This window comes from Cibotium barometz, chromosome 17 (assembly GCF_041138505.1).
Source record: "Cibotium barometz isolate CiBa-2024 chromosome 17, ASM4113850v1, whole genome shotgun sequence".
In the NCBI taxonomy this organism is placed as follows: Eukaryota; Viridiplantae; Streptophyta; class Polypodiopsida; order Cyatheales; family Cibotiaceae; genus Cibotium; species Cibotium barometz.
In genome coordinates this window covers 7,965,943-7,988,624 of record NC_141062.1, presented here as the reverse complement: position 1 = coordinate 7,988,624, position 22,682 = coordinate 7,965,943, and the positions used below count along the sequence as shown (strand labels likewise).

The window sequence follows — 22,682 nt, the reverse complement described above, 5'->3', positions numbered from 1 at the left end:
TAAAGACAGCTCAAACTGGCATGAATGACCCCACCTCAAAAAGTGGGCTAGGGCCAAAAACGCCCCCCCATCATTATCCCTCATTTAAAGCTACTTTTCCCTCTCCCCACTCCCTCTTCCTCTCTCTAAAACTAGCAATTCGGTTTTGAGTCTCTCTCTAACTAAAAGAGTCTTTTTTTGGCCTCCTCCCTTCCCATTCTGCCTTCCCCTTCCCTCCTAAAGTTAGATCTATCTTTCTGTGCCTTCTTGGCTATGGAAAGCTTGGAAAACAGTCCACTTTTTCCCCATCAAGTCCATCCTCTCTTGCTTGCACACATTCTTCACTCTCCTCTTGCTAGCTTATACACATTCTTGACTCCTCTTGCCAGCTTATATGCTTTGCTAGCATTAGATTGCAGAGATCTTCTTGGCTATGGAAAGCTTGGAAAACAGTCCACTTTTTTCCCCATCAAGTCCATCCTCTCTTGCTTGCACACATTCTTCACTCTCCTCTTGTTTGCTAGCTTATACACATTCTTGACTCCTCTTGCCAGTTTATATGCTCTGCTAGCATTAGGTTGCAGAGATCTTCTCACACCTACAACTTCATAGCATTTAGCTTAATCGGTTAGCCAAGCACAATGAGTCGCCGACCTCGTTCAAGGGTGGAGTCCTTTAGCAGCATCAACGAACAAGACGACACTGGCTTGTGGGTTACAAGCACCTTTGCAAAAGGAATGTGGGTGACGATGCATCCAAGCACAAGGGGAGCCCACAAAGTCTCTCACAGATACATAGGGTTAAAGTCACACCATTGGAAGGGTCGCATAGTGGATCTCAAGCAGGGGGCTGACGGAAGCAAGCAGGTGATGATCCAACACGTCTACAAGGCATCGCAACTCCGTGTTGACAATGCCAATCACAAACGCTTTCCTGCAAATTGTAAGTTTTATTTGTGCTTCTTGTTTTATGGGCTGCACTGAGACGTGCTAATATCATTTCATGTTACGGAAGCTTGATTTTTTCAAGTGTGTTCTTGTAATGTTCTGTGCACACATCTTTCCGTCGACATTTGTGGAATGGGAGCCTTTAGAGGCCCTTTCTGGAACCTTTGAGGTGCACCACTTTGAAATCGGCACGCTACTATATACTGGTTGTTCGGCATCAGAGCTTTTAGAGCGCTCAGTTTTCTTCTTTCATGCAGAGTATATTGTACCCACGTCAAGAGATGGTTCTGGGACTCTACGGAGGCTCCCTACACCAAGTCTCACGGACCATGATTGGCCAAAGCCCGACAATACTTTGGTTGCACTAACCAGACGTCGGATTGAGATTGATGTGTGTAATGCAATGAAGTGCAGAGTCTATGGGTCACATCGTGCGACTCTCACGTTCTTCATGCCTTTACATTTGTTTGTGTTTTTGTTCAAGGAGGCTGATGTTCACCGGACTCCTACAATGTGGATTGCAAAGGGAGGCACAGTAATGAGTGCCTTTCTGCCACCTTCGTGGGATTTGAAGGTTATTCAACATCAGGGTGACAAGATAAAGTGCATGGTGGTGTCGGAGAAGATGGTCGTTCGGTACCAGCTTGGAAAGCAACAACTCTCTATTATCTTTCCTTACAGACGTTGGAGGCGAATGGCAAGCACTCGATTCAGACATCAACGATGCAGAACAGCTTGATGTACATGTTAGCACGCAAGCTGATGTGTGGGATATCGTAGTAAATGCTGATTGAAATATGGCGAACCTAAGGGAGTACTTAGGCCTTAGGTTTGCACTGAAAGGTGACTTTTCATTTGTGATTGATAACACACCTCTACGTAAGAGGAAAGAGGCATCTTACTTTTGTAAAAGCATTCCCTTCCCTAGTAGATGTATCCATATCAAGCAAGCTATGTAACAGATTTTGAGAGATTTATTCAAAACAATTTTGGCTACTCGCAATTTGCGTTCAATTTTGTGCACTTTTAAGTTATGTCGCGTGTTTTTATTTTTTTGGAGGTTTTAAGTGATTTTTTAACATAAAAAAAGTTTTAAAGACCTCTTTATAAGTCACTTTTGGCCACTTTGAGTTCATCTCCTCACTCTCGGCATCTTTGTGGTCCCCTCGCCTTCTTCGCTACTCTCCTATCTCAATTGCACAAGCTTGACCTCGGTCACTTGATCGAGAAGCTTGCACCCATCTTTCAGACATCTATTAACATGGAAGACACCGCCGAACTCCATAATGACGTGTTTGGGGCGTTCACTAGCTACATGGACACATACATGGCTGAATATTGTGTCAACTTTGAAGACGAGGAGGGGACTTGGGTGCCTGTGGATCTTATCAAGCATACCTAAAAAGCGGACAAAAATTTCAGGTTCAGGCTTGCAAGATTCCTCAAAGGCCTTAGTAGCACATATCTAAGGGAGGAGGAAGAAGATAACCTGGTAGGCCCTTGGAATGGGCAACATCGACACAAGTTTTTTGAGGTGGGACATGACTCTTGCCCTCCTGATTTTGGAGAGAACAGAGAAAAGCAAGGGAAAGAGGAAGGCCACTCCTCCAAAGAAAGCCACACCTTATCTCTTGATCAAGGAAGCTGACCCAAAGGAGGAGATTGTCACCCCAGTGCAAGAAGCATCTCTTGCACTTGTGACTCTGGCGGAAGAGCCGAAAGCTGAGGCTGTGAAACGGGACATCGAAGGGGATGATGTCATGGATGAAGTTCCAGAGCTCGAAGTGCGAACTCTACACCCCATCATAGTAGAAGGTGTAGAGTTCTTATTTTTGGATGACATCGCCCATGTCCTTGGGCTGCACCAGGATGAAACTCTCTCAGTCATTGCTATGTACGCGGGCATGCAAGACACACAACAGCTGTCCAAAGATGATGACATCCGCATTGACTTCATTTCCGTAGATGTCACAAAGGTGCTTGCGCTCCCGAAAAATCATGCCTCAATAGAGTCCCTTGTGGTGGCAGAGACTCTTGTACAAATATCCCAATGCAAGGATTTCTACGAGAGTGTGCCAGAAACTAGCTTTGCCCCTCACAAGCCGCTTGCCATTTCGGATTCCGTCAGCCTCGAGAGCATCAATATTAGTGATGCAGACCTTGCGGATCATGATGATGCCACTGAGGTAGTACACCCAATTTGTAATTTTTTGAAGTCAACTCATTCTTCTATCTACTTTGTAGACCGCAAGAGAAATGGACTGGTTCGCAAGCCGAAAGGGTGGAGCACGAAAGGAGATGGAGGGGAAAGATACTGCGCTATGGCACTACATCCCGAGCTTCAATGCCGAGATGCTTCGCGTGATTCACAACGACTTTTCAAATGATGCGCAAGCTGAATTTTTGAAGTGCAGAGCCCTAAGCACCATCCTGTCTGAAGCCCCTATAGCCCAAAATGCCCATAAATGTATTCTTGTAAATAGGGAAGCAGCTATCTATAGCTTTGGTGATAAAAGTGCAGGGTCTTTCCTAGGATTTTGTGGCCTTAGCCTTGGACAAGGCATCACTGATGCCAAAGAGATAGCCGAACGCATTGGTGACAAACCATCAGTAAAGACTCTCACCCACGAGGCTTTCACCAAGCTCATCAAGCGAGTTGGCTAGATCCAATGTACTCATTTGCCTTTTGTGAAAATCAAACAATTAATGACATCAAGATGTTTTTCGAGCTGATTTTAAGTTTTATCTTCTTGATGTGTTTATATGTTGTTGTCGTGTCTTGTCATGATGTTTCAATCAATTTTTGTGAACGCTCATCGGCCACCACCCGTCCGACTTTGGCTCGACTCGACGGGCCGATTTCTCCTGCGTATGGTCAAATAGGCAAAAGTCGCTCCGTGGCACACAGGTTCCACGGCGCGACCACCGGCCCCCCCCGCGGCCCCGGCGCACCCCGCACATCTGATCTACCCTTTTGGGGCCATACGCAGGAGAAATCGGCCCGTCGAGTCGAGCCAAAGTCGGATGGGTGGTGGCAGACGAGCGTTCACATGAGGTCGAATGTACGTAGCGACAACAATTACATGCAAAAGACTACAATTACCTTGACAAGACGACAATCACTTGCAATAGAAAATAACTTTTTTGAAAATAGACATGGTTTTTCATTAATCAAATTGCGATTACAAAACACGGATTTGTTGCATTACAAAGGCTTCCCCTATCTAGTGAAAGAGAGCGTCCTCTCCACGGATACGCCTAGCTAGACGAAGATCAGATGGCTTCAAAGTGACACGTTTTGCATGCACCATGCACAAAACCGCGTCTTGGAAAAGCGAAACCAAAATATCCTCGGCACCTTGTTGCAGAGCGCCTAGTGCCGCCGCTTGCACACGATTGTCGTGGATAATCTCTTTGACGAGACGCCCAAAAGGTGCCTTCTTCGGAATAATTGGTGTGCAGGTCTTCTGATATTTGCGAATTTCGCTATGGGGCAACTATCCCTGGTCTCCACCTTTGCTTCTTCTGCGTTGTTGGGGGCAGTGGTGCTTGCGCGTGGCGAGTCCAAGCTGGCGTGTCATTTTTGAACTTTTGTCGCTGCTCTTGGAAGTTATCGGAAGGGGGTTCTGTGCGTTTAGGAATGGTTTTCCCCTTCTTAGCCTTTGCAGGTGTTGGAGTTTTCTTTGCCTTTGCAGATGGAATCTTCTGAGCTGCTCTCTGCTCTGCCTCCTTCCTTACTCGCTCCTCTTCATCTTTCCTTTCTTTTTCCTCACGAAGCCTCCGTGTGTTTGCTGCCCTGGCTTCTCGTTCAAGCTTCTGTCTCTTATTTTCTACTTCCTCAGCTGAGAGTTTTCTCTTTCCTTTACCAAGTGCACAAGCCAAGACTCGGTCTAGCATTGCATTGAGAATCCTATTACTCGGCAGGTGCTCCCTTTCTACTGTGTCTTCATTTCTCCTCTTTGTATATTCTCCTCTTTGTATATTCTGCTCGAAGACTTTGTATAACCGCTTCCAAAATTGTGTCATCTTCGTATCCGGCCATTCGCAGGTCAGCAACAAATCCGCGTGCTTTTCTGTTAAGCCAATCCTCCTCCGCAGCAAAGAATGCTAATCTTCTCTCGTTTACTTGCGGCGGCCTGAGCTTCTTCTACAGCCTTCTTATCTACCTCCGCCTTCCTAACTCCCTCGTCTTCTTCCGCCTTCTTGGCAGCCTCATCCTCCTGTGCTTTCTTTACTGCCTCGTCCTCCTCCTGTGTTCTGACGGTCTCTTCGGCTTCTTTTCTTGCTCTCTCAGCTACCTCCATTAGGGGAAGGTTGAGGTCTATGGGGGCCCTTTAAGCTGCCATGAGATTAAGGAGATGATTAGTGTGAAGGCCAATAGGAAAAATACATGTGTACAAAAACGTTGGGTTGATTAAGACCCTAAATCTTGTGGTCAAAGGTGGAATCTTACCTTTTTCAGATCTGCCAGCAAAGAAAATCTTCAATATCTTTTTTTTAAATATTTTTTTAAAGGAAAAGTTTCAAAAAGTTACCCCCCTTCACTTCCCTCTTCCCTCCAAAAGTAGGGGCGTGTTTCTCTCTCCTCCCTTTTAGACTAACCCACTTTCCCCATCTACCACTCACTACACCCTAACTTGCAGCCCTATCTTCATCCCCAACTTGAGGAAAGCTCTTTGCTACCACCTACTCAGAGAAAGCTCTGTTAATCAGCCTCTTTCTCTCTCTAGAGGAAGCTCTGTTATCAGACTCTATCTCTAGCTCTCTCTCTTTCTGTGTGCAAGCCAGGCACCTAATGCAATCTCTCATTAGCTTTCTTTTGAGGAAAGCTCTTTGCTACCAGCTACTCAGAGGAAGCTCTGTTATCAGCCCTTCTCTCTCAGTCTAGAGGAAGCTCTGTTATCAGACTCTCTCTCTCTCTCTCTCTCTCTCTCTCTCTCTCTCTCTCTCTCTCTCTGTGCATGCAGGCACCTAATGCAATCTCTCATTTGCTTTCTTTTGAAGGTTTAGCTTTCTGTGTGTGTGTGTGTGTGTGTGTGTGTGTGTGTGTGTGTATTGTGTGTGTGTGTGTATGGATTTGCAGCAAACTTCTTTGAAGCTTTAGCTAGTTCTCTCTCTCTCTCTCTCTGAGCAGGTATTTGCTTTTTTGCCATATTCTTAACATTCACTTTCTTTTCATTTGGGCCATCTATGGCTCTTCAGTGTGTACACATGCCATCATCCACTATCGAGTCCATGGCTATTTCCACAGTACAGGATGATGAAGGTTATTGGATTCCTACCGTTTTTAAGCGGTTCATGTGGATAACAATGCAGCCCAGTTTGAGGGGTGCACACAAGGTTCCTTGAAGGCACATGGCTTCCACAAAGGAAGGATCTTAGAATTCAAAGTTTGCAACAAGGATGGAAAGCGGCTTGCAAAGGTGCAACATGTTTACACCTCAAGCCAAATACATCTTGAAGATGAGAACTCACCTCGGTTCCCAACTAACTGTAAGTTTTAGTACTTGTTTAATGTTTCTTTGCTTTGGAGAAATGCTTGCATGAAGACTATGTGAATATCAAGAACTCCAATGTATTCTATTGTATGCAGATGTTTTCCCTTCAACATGTGTGGAATGGCAGCCTCTAGAATGTTTTACAGGGACCTTCGAAGCATGTCATGTTGATCTAGGTAGGCTTATGCATGCTGCGGAAACAAGTTCCGAACTTGCAAATAGAGGAGTATTTTTCATTGCTGCAACATATGTTGTGCCACAGAGGGGAAGGTTTGGAGCACTTGAGCCAATTTCTCCTCCTGCACTAAATAGCCCGGAATGGCCCATTCTAGACCCCACTACAATGGAGAGCTTTCAGCGCAGGATTTTCCATGACATTCAGTCAAGCCTAAAGGCTGCATATGGATCCCACAGGATAAGTGTATCTCTTTTCATGCCTTTACATGTGTTTATTGCTATTTTCAAAGCAGGCAAGTTCCATCGCACCCCAACAATGTGGATAAGCAAAGATGGGGCCTTTGAAGCTCTAGATACATTTCTAAAAGGCGATTGGACCACCAAGGTGGCAGAACATAAGGGCGATGTAATAAAGTGCTCAGCGGTAATGTCAATGGTAAGATGTAGGTATCAGATAGGCAAGCAAAATCTAACTATGGTGTACCCTATTAGAAGGTGGAAATGCTCGCATGGTGAATGGGAGGCTTTGGACTCTGATCTCTATGCTAGGGAGGCTTTGGACTCTGATCTCTATGCTAGGGAGGAGGTAGAACTTCATATTGAAGTTCACCCAGGAGAGGAGCATACAGTGGTAGTTAATGATGATTGGAATTTTGCTCAGTTGAGAGATCGTATTGTCATGTCCTTTAATGTAAGGAACCAATTCAAGTTTGTTGTTTCTAATCGACCCATGCGTCAAAGGTCAGAGAAACATACACTCTGTGTGTCATTGGAGCCCCCTAGGGTCCTTAGCTTGAAAGACTATTAAGTTGCAGACTTAGGTAACATTTTGAGTGATTTTGGGCGATAATTTGTAGCAGTGTACTTTTGAATACAAAATTATTGATTGCACCATAGTCCCAATGTCCTCTGTATTTCACTGCAATTTGGATTTTATTTTTGTTAATTTTAAAATTTTTAAGTATGTTCTATAAATTTATTAAACGTTATAGTGGAATGCTTTATAAGAATAGGTTTTGCTCTATAAAGCTCATTTCATTCTTAAGATCTTGTAGTTTCTATTTCCCTTCAATATCCTGCCATGGCTTCAAGCTCTAACTCGCTACACACAAAACTTGAGAAAATTGGGCTCTCAGCAGGTGCAGGTGAGAACATCGCCATTTTTGAGGGGGTGATCGATATGCAAAAAACTATAGACCTTCATGTAGAGGCTTTTCAAGAGCAGGTCCAGTACATGAATGATGTAGTGGCATAATATGTCGTGCAATTGCCTGAATCCACCACTAAATGGATTCCAGTGGACTTAATCAGGCATCTGTACCATGGTGACAAGTCGTTCCGATTCAGGCTCAACCGATTTTTGAAAGGGCTTACATCTAGCAATTATAGGGTCGAAGATGATGACACCATTTATGAATTGCAGGTTGGTAATGTAGGCACCACCTTCCTTTCATGGGATATGATGTCAGCACTGTTTCTGCAAGAAGCCAGGGATACAGAAAAAAAGAAGGGAAAGGCAGTGAGTAAGGAAGTAGCTCTTGTGAAGGAATCCAAAGGCGAGGTGGAAGAGGTTTTCTCAGAAGAAGCTGAAGCGTCCATGGCCTTGGTGCTTCTCCAACAAGGGTCAACTGAGGATGAAGAGCCTCATTGTGACCTCGAAGGGGATGAAATTGTGGAAGAGATCCCTGAGTTGGATGTAACCACTTTGAATCCCATCATCATGGATAACAAGGAATTTCTTTTCCTTGATGACATTTGTAAATCCTTGGGGTTAAGGGAGGATGAGGCCTTAAGCATATTAGCAATTGGGTCTGGTTTCTGCAAAGAAGACACACTTGAGCAACAGACTGCAGGTGTACAGATTGATTTTGATGACCATGATCTTACCAAAGCGCTAGCATTTCAAGGTTATGATACAGAACGTACAATTGAGGAAACTGTTTCCAATGCTCTTGTTGCTATAGAAAATGTAGCAGCAGAGTATGAAAGTGTCCCTCAAGAAGCATTTCAACCACATAAGCGCTTGCATGTAGATACATCAGTTGAGCAGCGTGGAAGCAGTATAGACATATGCAACCCACGCATTAGCCAATGTGATGATGACATTGAGGTGGGGTTAAATCAAAGTTGTGCCTTCATATTTATAAGTGAGTTATTACTAACACCTGATTTTTTTCTCTTGTAGAAAGCTTATATTTTTGACAAGTTTGCTACACGTGGAGGTGGAGTTCGTGTGCAATCCATGGACGAGACACCTCCCTGATTCATTACCTTCCTAGCCTCTCTCCATCATTTATTCGAGTAATCCATTTAGAGTACTCTGAGGAGGCACAAGCAGACCTCATCAAGTGTAAAGCTCTAAGTGGGGTTCTCACCGAAGATGGGCTAGCAAGTAATGCAAACAAATGTATACTTATTAGCAGGGAGGCAGCCATGTACACATTTGCAGGCAACTACACCGGCCACGTGCTAAGCCATTGTGCCACTTCAATCTCCAAAGGTGTAACCAATCCTATTATTATAGCTCATAGCCTAGGTGAGAAAATCACACAGAGTGACGAAGCTAAAGAAGCTCTCAGAAATCTTCTCAGGAACTTGTAATTTTCTTTCTACGAAATCAATACAAAATGTATACTTTTTTAATTGTAATGTTTCTAAGAAGTCTGAACCATTTCTCTTGTTTATTTGTTGTGTCAGCACTGTGTTCTCTAAACTTTTGGCAGGCATGTGAATGTGTAGGAAATTTCATTGATAATGATCAAATATTTGTTCTTTGAATGTCACTTAACATCCAGCTGCAATCTGGCAGTACAAAATCTGAACAATTTTTAAAAAATCAGAATTTTTTATGTTTTTTGATATTTGTAAGCATATTTTTCATCAAAAAGTGCACATAATGCTGGATAGAGTCCAAAAATTAAAAAAAAGGGCTGTGCGCTACGGCGCGAATTTCAGCCTTTCAAATTGCAGGCCAGGCTTATATTCACACCGTAGCGCACAGCCCTTTTTTTGATCCTTTTTTCACACATTGTGTGCCCTTTATTTTGATGATTACTCTGCCTAGAAACAATAAAAAAAAGAAAACTGTTACTTTTTTAAAAAATGTTCTATCTAATGCCAGACTTCACCAGGTGATTTTGAGCCCCAAATAACTTTTTTTTTTGTCCCTGAGCTTTTCCAAGGCCTTATTGAGCTTTAAGCCTTTTTTTCGGACCGAAAATAAATTCAATATAATTTTGTTTCTGCACTATGTAAGGATCCTCTGTTCAATGCCAACAACAATACCACGTATAACAAGATAATGTTTCACAATCACCTTATCAATAATATAAATTTTGACCCTGTTTAACTAAGGCTCTTAATACATGATCAACAGTTTCTCTCATTCAAACAACAGTATAAGAAATGAAATGTCTGCTTTTATAACAGTTGAAACAAATGAATACGTTGGTTAACGAGTCATTGACAATATCTTATAGATTCAAAAAAATGTATTACAATGTCAAGATTACAAAAGGCACAAAGGCCGCCGCCTAAAAGCTTAATCCTATCCTATAAAGCCTTCCTTATGGAGCGCTTTATCCTGACGTAAACGTAGTGCAAGTGCCATGTCAACAGGCTTTAGGGTCACCCTTTTGGCGTGAGCATGGCACAGCACCGAATCTTGAAACAGAGAGACCAAAATTGTTTCTGACGCCTCTTGCCAGTGCCGTACTCTGTACCCGAGTGACCCTGTCACTGTACTTGTCGATGACTTCTTTTACAACTCTTGCAACTCTTGCAAAAGGGGCCTTCGCCATGATGGGGTCTGTGCTCTTTTGGTACTTTCTGATTTCTCGCAGAGCCACGGTCCATGGTTTCCATCTTCTCTTCTTGTTGGCTACAGGGGGTGGTGGTGGATGCGACCTCTCTTCCCATGGTTGTCTATCATTTCTAAATTTTTTTCGCCTTTCTTGCTCGGCTAGATCTAGATTTAGTCTTCTCTTACTTGCTTCTGCCTTCTTCTTTTCTTGTTCTTGTTTTAATCTGCGTGCTTCTTGAATTCTTTGTTCCCGTCTTTCCCTCTCCCTTTGCACCTCCTGCTCCAGTTTTTCCCTCTCCCTTTGCTCCTCCTGCTCCAGTCTTTCCCTCTCCCTTTGCTCCTCTACTTGTCGTCGATCCTCCTCTTCCATCTCCACCTCTTGCTGCCTATTTGCACGTTCCTTCTTTCTCTTGACATGAATCTTTATTCTTTGTTTTTTAGGTGGAGACGGGGGCTGACGCCTCTCAAGTTCCTCATGTAGTGTTTGTGCTAAGAGCCTATCCTGCTCTTCACGATGGCTTATTTCCTCTGCTTCATAGAAGTCAGCAGCCTGTTGAAACTGCTCTTGCTCAATACACAGAAGTGCTTCCTGGTCTTCCTCAAATGCGACCCTTAGCTCCTCTTCTAGCTGCTGAGGGAATAGGGCTTGCTGTTGCTCTCTTCTTCTATGCTCCTCCTCATCAATCTGGCATTGTTGCTCTTCCAGCACACGCTCCTGCTGCTCAGCCTCTGAGAGAGGTCGGGGGAATGGTGTACGCGTGGCTCTAAATGAGCCGGTGTCTCCAGGTTGCTTGGAGACATCCTCAATATTGTCCAGTCCTGAGAACACATCTGGCTGTACATCTTCCTGTCGGGTCTCTACCTCTCTGTCCATGCTTGTATGCTTCTTTTTGATACGTTTTTGCACTTGTTGAAATGCCTGTGCCGCGGCTACTGCGTGTATTAAGTTGTGTGCACCAGACTGTACGTTTGGGTTCTCAGTTTTGCGTGCAGTGTGCTTAGTTCTAGCCATCCATTGACTTACACGAGTGAATGAACGTGAAAATGTAATTTTAAAACTCACTTTCACAGGTTTATATAGTTTTTGAAAAAAAACTTATTAATAAAAAAATCTCGACATTAATAAAAAAGCTTTAACTTAAAAAGGCTACAATTTTTTAATATGGAACCCATTTTCGACCCATACGCCTCCGCGCAGCGAACCACTCACGCATCCCATGCACGGCACTTGATGCTTGCCATGCAATTGCTCATTGCAGATTGACATTTTTTACAACCCTTCGTATTAATGACACCTGCCCTTTTGGTTTCTGTCGGCGTCGACCTCCCAAACTGCGATAAAACCAATTAAACATCTCATGCAAGGCATTACTTTTTTCCTTACCACCTCCACCATGTCACGTGTTCTTAAAGTATGCTGCCTTAGCTTGATAATGAGAGCGCTCCATTCCTTGGGTGCTCCAAATTGCCATTGGACCATATTCATCGAGAAAAAACTGTGCGTGGGCAAATATAATGTGATGCAACAAAGATCATATCAGAATTTTACTATTTGGCGATTAATATCAGTAAATAGATAGAAAGGTAAATACCATATAGTGGGTGATATGTGTTTCTCCCCATGCATCAACCATTTGCTGAGTAAATGTATGTATTGCAGTCTTTAAGTTTGCAATCTCCTCAGCAACAAGTGGAGCCTTTTCTAGCAATTGAATCATTTTGTCAAGTGACTCCCACAGCCTTGCCCGCTTGAGACCAAGCTCTGCATTATTCCCACGATAAGTGGTGCATTCACAAATGGCCTTCCATAATTCATATTTTGTGTGACTATTGTACCCCTCGTAATTTGAGAGAAGGTGTCTTGCTTTGGACCCCTCGTAATTTGAGAGAAGGTGTCTTGCTTTGGACCCACCCATGCATATTTTGTTTGGATTATCCTGACCTGGTCCTGACTTTTTAGTATCCTTAGTCAACTTTACAGCACCACCATGAAGCCCCACACTTGAAAGGACATCTTCCAGCTTACTGATGCATTCGTTGCGAAGATGTTCAGGCTCCATATTCCATGCATAATTGATATGTAACTTCAGTAATTTGTAAATTGTCCATTATGCGTAACCTAGCATGAAGCGTGCAAATATGAACACGGGAAAGTGGAATCTCTAATATAGGGCTCCATGAGATATCTTCTTGATCACGATTAGGCGGACAATTGGTATTACAATTCATGATGCCATTAACCCACTGCATAGGTTTCTTTGGATCTTTGTTTTGCGTTGAACTCATTGAAGTTGGTTGTACATTTTTCTTGCCCTTTGCATGAGATTTGGTTGTCTTGGTGGCTGCAACCTTGCCTGAAGCTTTGCCGCGATCAATATACTCTGATTTTGAATGGCAGCAATAAATACATGGAAAAAAAGTATTTGCTCCTAGCTTGCATCCCAGCATACACTTCAATGTCTTTAAATCACCTGCCATGTGCCACTCAACTGTAAATGTTCCTACATCTTCCACATGCAAAGTTTCTCCTTTTGATTGCAATGATATGACATTTGGGATGCCTGTTCGGGTAAGGTACCATCGCAATGTATCATTCGTCTCCTGTGGAAGCTCAAATGCTGCCAACATGCTGCCAACCACCATATATTCTTTTCTGATTGCACTCCATGGTAATCTTTTCCCTGAGATTGACTTCCCTTGTTGGAATTTGAGGCTTGTGCACTACAATCAAGAAGATTATCATCCTATTCCAGATTTCCTTTGATAGCCCTGTTCATAAGTGTTAGGCTGACTCTTTCTAATTTTCGTCCTTTTACAATTTGACACTCATCAAGCTTTAACACAAACACAGCCTGATTGGCACTCCTCAATGCTTAGACCATAATAAGAAATCATAGCTCTTTGAAGGATCCTTAAATCAATAAAGACATTGTTGTACTTGTTGTATTCAAATACCTTTGTAGTACATACAGGCAGAGCATCCTCCACATGACGGTAGCCACCTAACATGGTCGCAATTTCTGAGTTTGCACTTTTTCTTGCCATGGTTACACTGTATGGAGTTGGTAGCATGGGTCGAAGAAAACCTTTAGCACGATGACCTAGTGTAAACACCCTGTAGATGGCTTCATATCCCTTCCTACTGACACCAGCACTATCACATGCATCCATAATCTGTATGGGGCTTACCATATTTTGCAGCTCTCCAGAAATTTTGTTTCGGATTTGCTTAGATATTTTGCATGTGGGATCTTCTAGCAGCTTATATATGTCTGATAACTTAACAACATGTTTCAATATGCCTGCTCTACATTCCTCAGCACCACCTTCATATCCCATCATATCCCCAGCAATATCTCTACATGGAACATAAATACAAAATAACATCAATATGTTTCACAAAACAGAAAGGCCTGCAAAACAATGGCAAGAATAGAAGTTACCTTGTTGCTCGTACACGTCGTTTTCTTGCTCCACTTAGGATTGCCAAGGTTTCTAGGGACCGACGCTTTCTTTTCCGTTGTCGAAAGCCTACTGGAAGCTTCTTCAGGCTTGCAAGGTGTCGTTGCTTGTTTCGTGCATCCTGTTTGGCTGCATTCACCTTGTCCCGTTCAATATCAAAGGCCTGCTTAAGCAAAAAGTTGTACTTCTGGAGCTCCTGATTCTGAGTTTTCAAGTTGTTCACCACTTCTTCAAGCCTATCAATGTCCTTCTTGTGTTGCTTCTGCAACTCAAGCCATAAGCCTCGGAAATGCAGTCTTGAATGCGATTCCTGAGCTGTAACTAAAGAAAGCCTCCTACAATAGCCAAATAGACCATTAGCTCCATCACCTACATAACTAAGAAATGTAGTGATATTAACAAAATGAGGTGGAGCATTGGTGAGCGGGTCAATAGGGTATATGAATCCATTCGTCCAGAGGTCAATACATTTTTGCACTTGTGATCGATGAGTACCCAATGGCACATCGGTCACACCACTTGATTTTGTGCTGCGGATTGTAGCATACTCAGCAGCCAAATCTACATGTAACCTGAACTTTGCTGCTCTGTTAGATATATCTTCAAGTGGCATTTTCTTTAGGGTTAGGCAATGCTAAAAAGAGCTTCTTGTAGAACACAATGCAAGAGTGAGGATAGGGTATTCTGAGGAGAGTGCAATGAAGTTTTGCAGTAAAAAATATTAGAAGGTCATAGATCTTCTGATTAGGTAATAGGAGAAAGGACAAGGAAGATTGCAAGAGGCATAGAAAATGGTAGATTGAGGTTTTGCAGCATAATGCAATAGAGAGAGAGAGAGAGATGTAGATTGTAGACAGAAGTAGGGGATATGTATGGTAAACAATGCAAGAATAGAAAATGGTAAGCTCTGAAGCTATGGAGGTTGACAGAGGGATTTTCTGCACTTCAATGGGGGAAAGACATGAGAGAGAGAGAGAGAGAGAGAGAGAGAGAGAGAGAGAGAGAGAGAGAGAGCAGAAAATGATAAAAAGATGAGGCATGGAGGATGAGAGAGTGTGAGATATCTGCATTTGGAAGTGCAGAGGTTATGGAAGCTTACTAATCAGAGATGCAGAGCCATGGCACACCCAAATGTGAGAAAGGGGAAGAGAAAGAGAGTGGTAGAGAAACGAGGGCGTCTTAGAGAGAGAATATAGAGAGAGAAAGTGGGGGGGGAACCTAAACGTGGAGGGAAGAGAGGAGGGAAGGCTTTTCAGCCATTTTGAATTTGGGGAAACCAAAAAGTTACCCCCATTTTAGCTCAAGCAAATATATATTTGAAAAAATAGAAATTCAAATAATGATTGCATAAAGATCCCCTTGTCAGGCCTAGTCAAAGTATGCTTAGAGTCCTTAAGCAAAAGTACTTAAAAACATAATATGGCAGTTTAAAGGGCCCCCATAGACCTCAACCTTCCCCTAATGCATGTCCTCTGCTTCTTTCTGTAATCTCTCCGCTTCTTGGCGTTCTTGGGCTTCTTGGGCCTCTCGCTCAAGCCTCACACGCTCAGCTTCCAGATCCATTTGGGCTTGTGGGTAAATGTTTGGGATTTCAGTTCTATGTGCCACCGCCGGTAAGGGCCCAAGGTCTTTGAAAATGTCATCCTGCGTATTGGAGGGAGGATCATTTGGGGGCTCCATGTGCGTGAGATATTAGTGCACGAGCGAGAGAGAGAGAGAGAGAGAGAGAGAGAGCGCGCGAGAGAGTCAAGGGGAGAGGAAGAGAGAGAGCTCACAAGTCAAGACTTTTAAAAATGACTATAAAACTCACTGATATTTATAGGGGGCCAAAATTACAAAAAAGTCAATTTACAATGAACACCCCAAAAAGTGGCGAACAAGAATTATTGGGTGGGTAACCACACGCGGCCACCACTGTGCCATTGCCTCGCTCTTTCGCGTGCCATTGACGCATTGCACCCTTCTCTTTTGCCTTGCACCTACCACCTTCATGATTTTGCGCCTCAAAGACAAATTTTCGGCTCGCTTTTGGGCCTTTCTCCCAGTAAGTGCACGGTAAAACCAATTGAACATTTCCTGAAACGCATTGCTGCGAACCTTGCCACCGCCATGACCCGTGTTTTTAAAATAGGCCGCCTTGGCTTGGTAATGTGATCGTTCCATGCCTTGGTTGCTCCAGAGTGCAAGAGACCCATATTCATCTAGAAAGAAGGAACTGTGCGCATAGAGAATATGCATGTAGTGTGTTATATGAGTTTCCCCCCAAGCATCGATCATTTCTTCTGTGAATCTGTCAATCGAAGTCTTGAATGTAGCTATCTCTGCTTCATCAAGATACGGGCGCTCAAGAAGCCTCATCATCTCATCACAAGCTTCCCACACATGTGCACGCTTCAATCCTAGTGTCGCCTCATTGCCTCGATAGGTTGTTACATCACAAATCTGCTTCCATAATTCAAAATGTGTATGGCTTTGAGCCTCACCATAGTTTGAGAGCAGGTGTCTTGCTTTTGCACCACCCATACATATCTTATTAGGGTTATCTTGGGTACTTGATGGGTTTTTGCGATCCTTAGAGAGGGTGACAGCACCTGCGTGAAGCCCCACGGATGATAAAAACAACTTCAAGCTCTTGGATGCCCTGTTCTTGCCGTGACTCTGGCTCCATGTTCCAAGCATAATTGATGTGGAGCATCAACAATTTGTCCCGAATTCTAAGTCTTGCGTGCAAGGTACACACATGTACTCGCGAGACAGTGGAATTGAAAGAATAGGGTTTCGAGTAGCATCCTCCTCTGCGCGAGATGGTGCCTTGCTTTGATTGCAGCTCATAATTCCATTGAGCCAGACGTGCATACCCTTCCCTTTTTGTAATTGATTTGAGCCCTTTGCACTTGCCTGCTTACGACCTTTCACCTTGGTTGCTTGTTTGGCCTTCCCCACTGTGACACTTGGCATCCCTTGGATGACAACAAAAGATGCATGGAAACAAAGTGTTAGCACCGCTTTTAGTTCCCAACATGCATTTGAGGGTCTTGAGATCACCACCAAGGTGCCACTCTATTTCAAAGTGACCAGTGCTGCCAGGCACATGCAAGACTTCACCATTTGATTGCCTGTGTATCACTCCTTGAATACCTGTACGGGTGAAGTACCCCTCAGATTGTCATGGTCCTCGTGCGGAAGGGTCCATGCCGCCTGCCACCATATGTTCTTCTCAGACTGCACTCCAAAGTAATCTTGCTTGCGTCGCTTTGTGTGCAAGTTATTCTCCGCATCACCTGTTTCATCTTCGCCGTCTAAGCTCTTTCGCTTCAATGCCCTGCTCATGAGTGTCAGACTTGTACATTCCACCCTTTGGCCCTTTACGACCTGACATTCATCCAATTTGAGGATAAATATAGCCTTTCCATCTGTCTCCTCTAATGTCATTGTTAAACTTATTGTAAAAGCAAAATCTTTTGAATTTGACATTGGCATGCTACCATCCACCCATCTGTAGCCGCCTAGCAAGTCGGCAATATTGTTGTTTGCTGACTTCCTTGCCATAACTATACTGTATGGTGTTGGAAGTATAGATCGTGTCATTCCTTTGCCTCGTAGACATGATGTGATGCAAGTATACAAAGCCCTGTATCCCTTATCACTGATACCTGCTGCTGTGTTGCACACAGTGAGCATGTCAACGGGACTGACAATCTGCTCGAATTCCTTGAGAAAATACTTTTGAATCCTATCACGCAACGCACCATTTACTGGATTGGTTATCATATTGATTACTTTCTGCTCTGGAATAATGTGCTCAAGGATAGACTCCTCAGTATTGGAACAACCTAATATTGCTTTAGCACATTCCCTGGACATCACATAGTTCAGAGTCAATGACATAACTATATGAAAAAGGAATGTAATGCTAGTTTTGAAGCTGTGATTACCTTGTTTGACGCACACGTCGCTTGCGAGCCCCCCCATCTTTGGAAAGAAGACTCAGAGGCTTGCGCTTTCGCTGCCTTGCATTATATCCTACGGGGAGGTGAGTGAAATGATCGACATGTCGGCGAAGGTTCCGAGTTGAGTTTCGAAGACGAAGATAGTTCTCTATAGCTCGATCCCTGCTTTCCACACCTTCATCAAGCTTCATCTTCTGCTCTGTATCCTCCTTCTCTAGATCCTTGACTCGAGCCAGCATATGTTCCTTTGTGACCATGAAAGTTGACGCACATTCTTCCTTTTCTGCCTTGCATAATTTTAGAAGCTTCCTGAGGTGATTTTGATTTAAGAGTTCCTGCAAATACAAAGAATAGAGCCTCTGACAGTACCCTAAGAAACCATTATAACCATCACCCAAGAAGCGTATGACCTGCGTGATATTACGAAAAGGGGGAGGTGCACCAGTCTGTGGATCAAGGGGATAAATGCTTCCATCAGTCCAAAGATCAATGGCTTTTGCACCTTGAAGTCGTAGCACCTCAGCAGGAATACATCCCTTCGTTCGATTACTTCGCATTGTGGCATACTCCTCGTCTAAGTCCATGTGCAAGCGAAACTTTGATTGCTTTTTGGTGATGTCCCGTAGAGCCATTGTACCTAGCAAATGGAGATGGAGATGTAGATGGATACAGAGATGGAAATGTGGATGGTGATGGAGATGATGGAGATGGAGGATGGAGGTGGATGATGGAAATGTGGATGGTGATGGAGGAGATGAAGATGGAGATGGTGATGGAGATGAAGATGGAGATGGTGATGGAGATGGAGGTGGAGAAGATGCAGATGGATACAGAGATGGAAATGGAGGCCTTGAGGAGAAGATGCAGATGGTGATGGAAATGGAGGTGGAGAAGATGCAGATGGATACAGAGATGGAAATGGAGGCCTTGAGGAGATAGATATGGAGAGCTTGCTAGTGATGGAGATGGAGAGCTTCAGCTTGCAAGGATGTGTAGATCTGTACCTTCACAGGAGGGGATGGTGAGCTCTTCCATGAGAGCTGGTGGAGAGGATGATAGATATGGAGAGCTTGCTAGTGATGGAGATGGAGAGCTTTAGCTTGCAAGGATGTGTAGATCTGTACCTTCACAAGAGGGGATGGTGAGCTCTTCCATGAGAGCTGGTGGAGAGGATGATGGAGTAGGAGGTCCAGATCTGCAGGCCATGGCTCCTAGAGAGAGAAAAAGAAGCCCTTACCCAAGTAAAACACCCTAAAAAGGGAGAGGATGATGGAGTAGGAGGTCCAGATCTACAGGCCATGGCTCCTAGAGAGAGAAAAAGAAGCCCTTACCCAAGTAAAACACCCTTACGCATTTTAGAGAGAGAGTGTAGAGAGAGAAAGAGTGGGATCTGCAGCACCTCCAAAAAGGGAGGGAACAAAGTGACGAAAATTTTCAAACATTCTTTGTGAAAGGTACTTCACTACAAGACAAAAAGGCAGTTAGGTCCATATTCCTTCCCAAGGACAGAAGATCTAATGATTAGATCACTTTTTGGCCTATTTTCTTTTTTGTAAAAAAGGAAAAATGCATTTTCAGGCCTAGGCCACTAGCTTGGTCAAAGCTTGATTAGCATTTTAAGCATTTCACTAAGTGTCCAAATAAAAGGGCCCAAGAAGACCCCAAACAAGTCCTAATGCTTTCAACACATATGGAAGACCGGTTGTTGTGCAACAAAATCTGTGGCACAGGATAGGAGGTCAACTCTCTGCGAGCCAAACGCCGTGGTGGCCGGAGAAGCTCCTCTCGAAGAACTGGTGCTTTTTCTACACAGGCATGTAAATGAATGAAAACCCAAAAACAAGCTTTAGATGGATCAAGCATGCTCTGTATGCCAAATCAATATCACAAGAAAACTAAGTGAATGACGTTTAAGCCATCCGCTCCTGCAAGCCTTTCACAATGCTGTGGTGGACCATGCGAGTTGGATCAACGACGTGCTATCATTCGAGGCCGAGGTCGCCGAAGGCTACCAAATGGACAAGGTGGTGAAAAAAAAGGGCCTGAGGAGGCTGGCGCAAGGCCGTGCCGGCCTCCTCAGGCCATATGTTTCATATCTTTTTTTGTATAAACCACTAAAATTATGGCCTAAAAAAAAACAAAACATATGGCTTGAGGAGGCCGCGCCGGTGCGGCCTCCTTAGACCACATTTTATTTTTGTATAAACCACTAAAATTATGGCCTCAAAAAAATATACAAAAGAATATAAAAAAATGACTTGAGAAGGCCGTGCCGACGCGGCCTCCTCAAGCCATAATTTTTTTAAAAATAAACACTGTCTCTTGGAGTGCACTAGGACCAGAAGATAAAAAAATTTATGGCCTGAGGAGGCCGTGCCGGCGCGGCCTCCTTAAGCCACATATTTTTTTTTTGGTATAAACACTGTCTCTTGGAGTGCACTAGGACCAGAAGTCCTTGACGGCTCGGATTTTGTATTGCAAAGCTTTGCCACTGCTCTGCTTATCATTTCATTGTTGATTACTTCCTCTGCTTTGCCTTCTTTCAAGCCATTATTATCCTCTGCTTTGCAATTTGCACCAAAAGGTCCAAGAGCGCTCCAACCAATACTTCGGGGCTCTTGGAATCTCCCCTTCCTCAAGCTCCACCTCGTCTGTGTTTGCCATAGCCTTAGATAGAAAGATCTCGGAGAGAGTAATAGAGTGTGCACATGCGTGTGTTAGGTTTAGTGCATGTGAGTGAGGGAGAGAGAGGATGGAGAGTGTGTCCGGTGTGTGATGTTTTTTTGGGAACCTCCAACTCAACTTGTACATGTGTACATGAGTGTTGTTCGTGTTGTGGTGAAGTCGTGGGAACACCCATTGACTCAGTGTGGGCATCGTGGATGCAGCAGTCAGGCTTTTGGTGTTGATGGCTCGTATGTGTGCGGCCGTTTGGTTTGGTGCGGGCACGTCAAAATACAAGTGGGCATTTGGGAGGTTGTGTTGAAGTGTGTGGAGCATCGGTGAGCAATTGGTGAGCTGGCCTTTAGTTTGGTGTGAAAAGGAGAGTATGGCCATTTTGTAGGCCTTGGGAATAAAATATATATAATATTAATGTGCCAGCTGGTAAGAAAAGCGTGGAGCGCTGAAGGGCTGCCAACGCATGCAAGTCTGGAAGGCTGGCGAAGCAGTCGGCGTAGCTGCAGATAGGGGGAGACGGCTAGAAGCCGTGTTGGAGAAGGGGGGCTGCAGAGAAGAGCAGCGGGGAGAGAAATGGACACAGAGACGGGGGGCAGGAGGCCACCGCTGTGTGTGTGCTAGGCGGGGAGAGCCGACGGGCAGGTGAGAGGCCTGTGTGGTTTGTGGACGAGTGCAGCTACAGGCGCTGGAGAGCGCAGCTGAAAAGCGAAGAGGGTGTGTTGTTGCTTTGAGGAGGGGCCTCGAGCGCAGCAGAAGGTGCAGAGAAAGCTCCGTGTGAAGGCAAGTGGGGCCTCTCTCTTTTGTGAGGAGCAGCGATGGGCTGCTGAAGACGGGAAGAGCTGACGGGGAAGAGGAGAAGCCCCGTGTGTGCATTTGGGTGGCAGCTGGGGAGCGCCGCCTGAGGATCCGGCTGGGAGCCGACGTGGAAGAGAAGGATAGTGTTTGCGCAGGAGAGTTGGCAGTGAAGCAAAGGGAGCTGGTAGGGCATAGTCACTGACGTAAGCAAAGGGAGAAGACAGGCTGGTAACTGGCGTAGGCGGCTGTGTGTTCGCCATGTGAAGAGCAGCGGGGTGTTTTGGGGCGTGTGCAGTTGACGGGTTGGAAGGCTAGCGATGGCTGGTCAGAAGCGCAGCTGTGGTGAGCGTGGAGACACTAGCGTGACTGCCAGCACAACACCTAGATGGTGGTGTCACAGGGATGCATGCGAATAAGTTGAGCTTTTGGGGCTACTGGCAGAAACGCGGGCGGTTCTGCAACAGGGAAAAGGTCGCCTGCAATTAAGAAGGAAAAAGGCTGATGCCGACTTGGGTAGGAGACCACCGTTGAGGTGACAGAGAAACAAGTGTGGAGGTCGCAGGCATGGCTGCTGGAGGACTGGCGTGAGTCTAACTGGTGTGTGGGAGACGCCTAGGTGCTGGAGTTGAGGAAAAAGGTAGAGGAGCGGGTTGCCACAGAACAGAGTGGCTGGTTTTGGTTTTATCCTTTGAGGACCGGCAGTGTGCTGGAGGTGTAGGACAGAGTGGTCTTCAGCTGAGGTGCTGAGCAGAGAGTGCAGAGGGCTGCTGCAGAGAAGCGAGGAGGGAACGGATTGGGAACGACCAGGAGCTGGAGAGGACTGATTGCGAGCGGTGCTTGGTGTAGCTGGTGTCTGGGATATCTTGGGATATCCACCTCTGTAAAGGTCAAGGTCTTTTCTGAAATATGAGTCTTGTTCATGCTCTTTGGTCTGGTGTTCTGGTGTGTTTGCATGCGTGTGTGGAAGTGTGGCATGCTATAAGGGCGTAGACAGCTCTACCGCTTCCGTGCCATCACTTTTTGGTGCCTCCACAGAGGAGCAGATTTCCTCTGGTTTGTGAAAAAGAACAGGGCTGTGTGAAGCAAGATTTGGAAAGATGGCTCAAGATTTTCCAGAGTATTGGGGATTGCCACAGGAAAGTGCAGTCAGGTTTCTGGAGAAGATGGAATTTACAGCCTTGATGAAAGACAGGGCAACCCCGGAGATCCTTTCTCGGATTTTGACTTATTGCTTGCAGGGTGATGCAAAAGTATGGCTGCAGATGTTTGTGACTGCACACAGGAATGTTCATCGACAGGATCCTGAGTATCGTGTAGTCAAAGCTGCATTTTTGGCAAAATTTGTTCGTGTGAAGAGTCCGAATGAAGTGTGGAAGGAGTTGTGTAACATTCA

At 44.7% G+C, this 22,682-nt stretch overlaps 1 protein-coding gene across 1 annotated transcript in view; it reads right to left on the bottom strand.

The window, feature by feature from the left end:
* The window catches only part of LOC147629638 (uncharacterized), a 70,451-nt gene extending 49,972 nt beyond the window's left edge, over positions 1 to 20,479 (bottom strand). The window contains exons 1-4 of the mRNA XM_086811928.1: positions 20,424 to 20,479; positions 19,515 to 19,620; positions 13,847 to 14,067; positions 13,342 to 13,761 (exon numbers count right to left, since the gene is read on the bottom strand). Coding sequence (XP_086668054.1) covers positions 13,342 to 13,761; positions 13,847 to 14,067; positions 19,515 to 19,620; positions 20,424 to 20,479 — 803 coding nt within the window. The remainder of the gene's footprint in view (positions 1 to 13,341; positions 13,762 to 13,846; positions 14,068 to 19,514; positions 19,621 to 20,423) is intronic.
* Between the last annotated feature and the right edge of the window lie 2,203 nt (positions 20,480 to 22,682).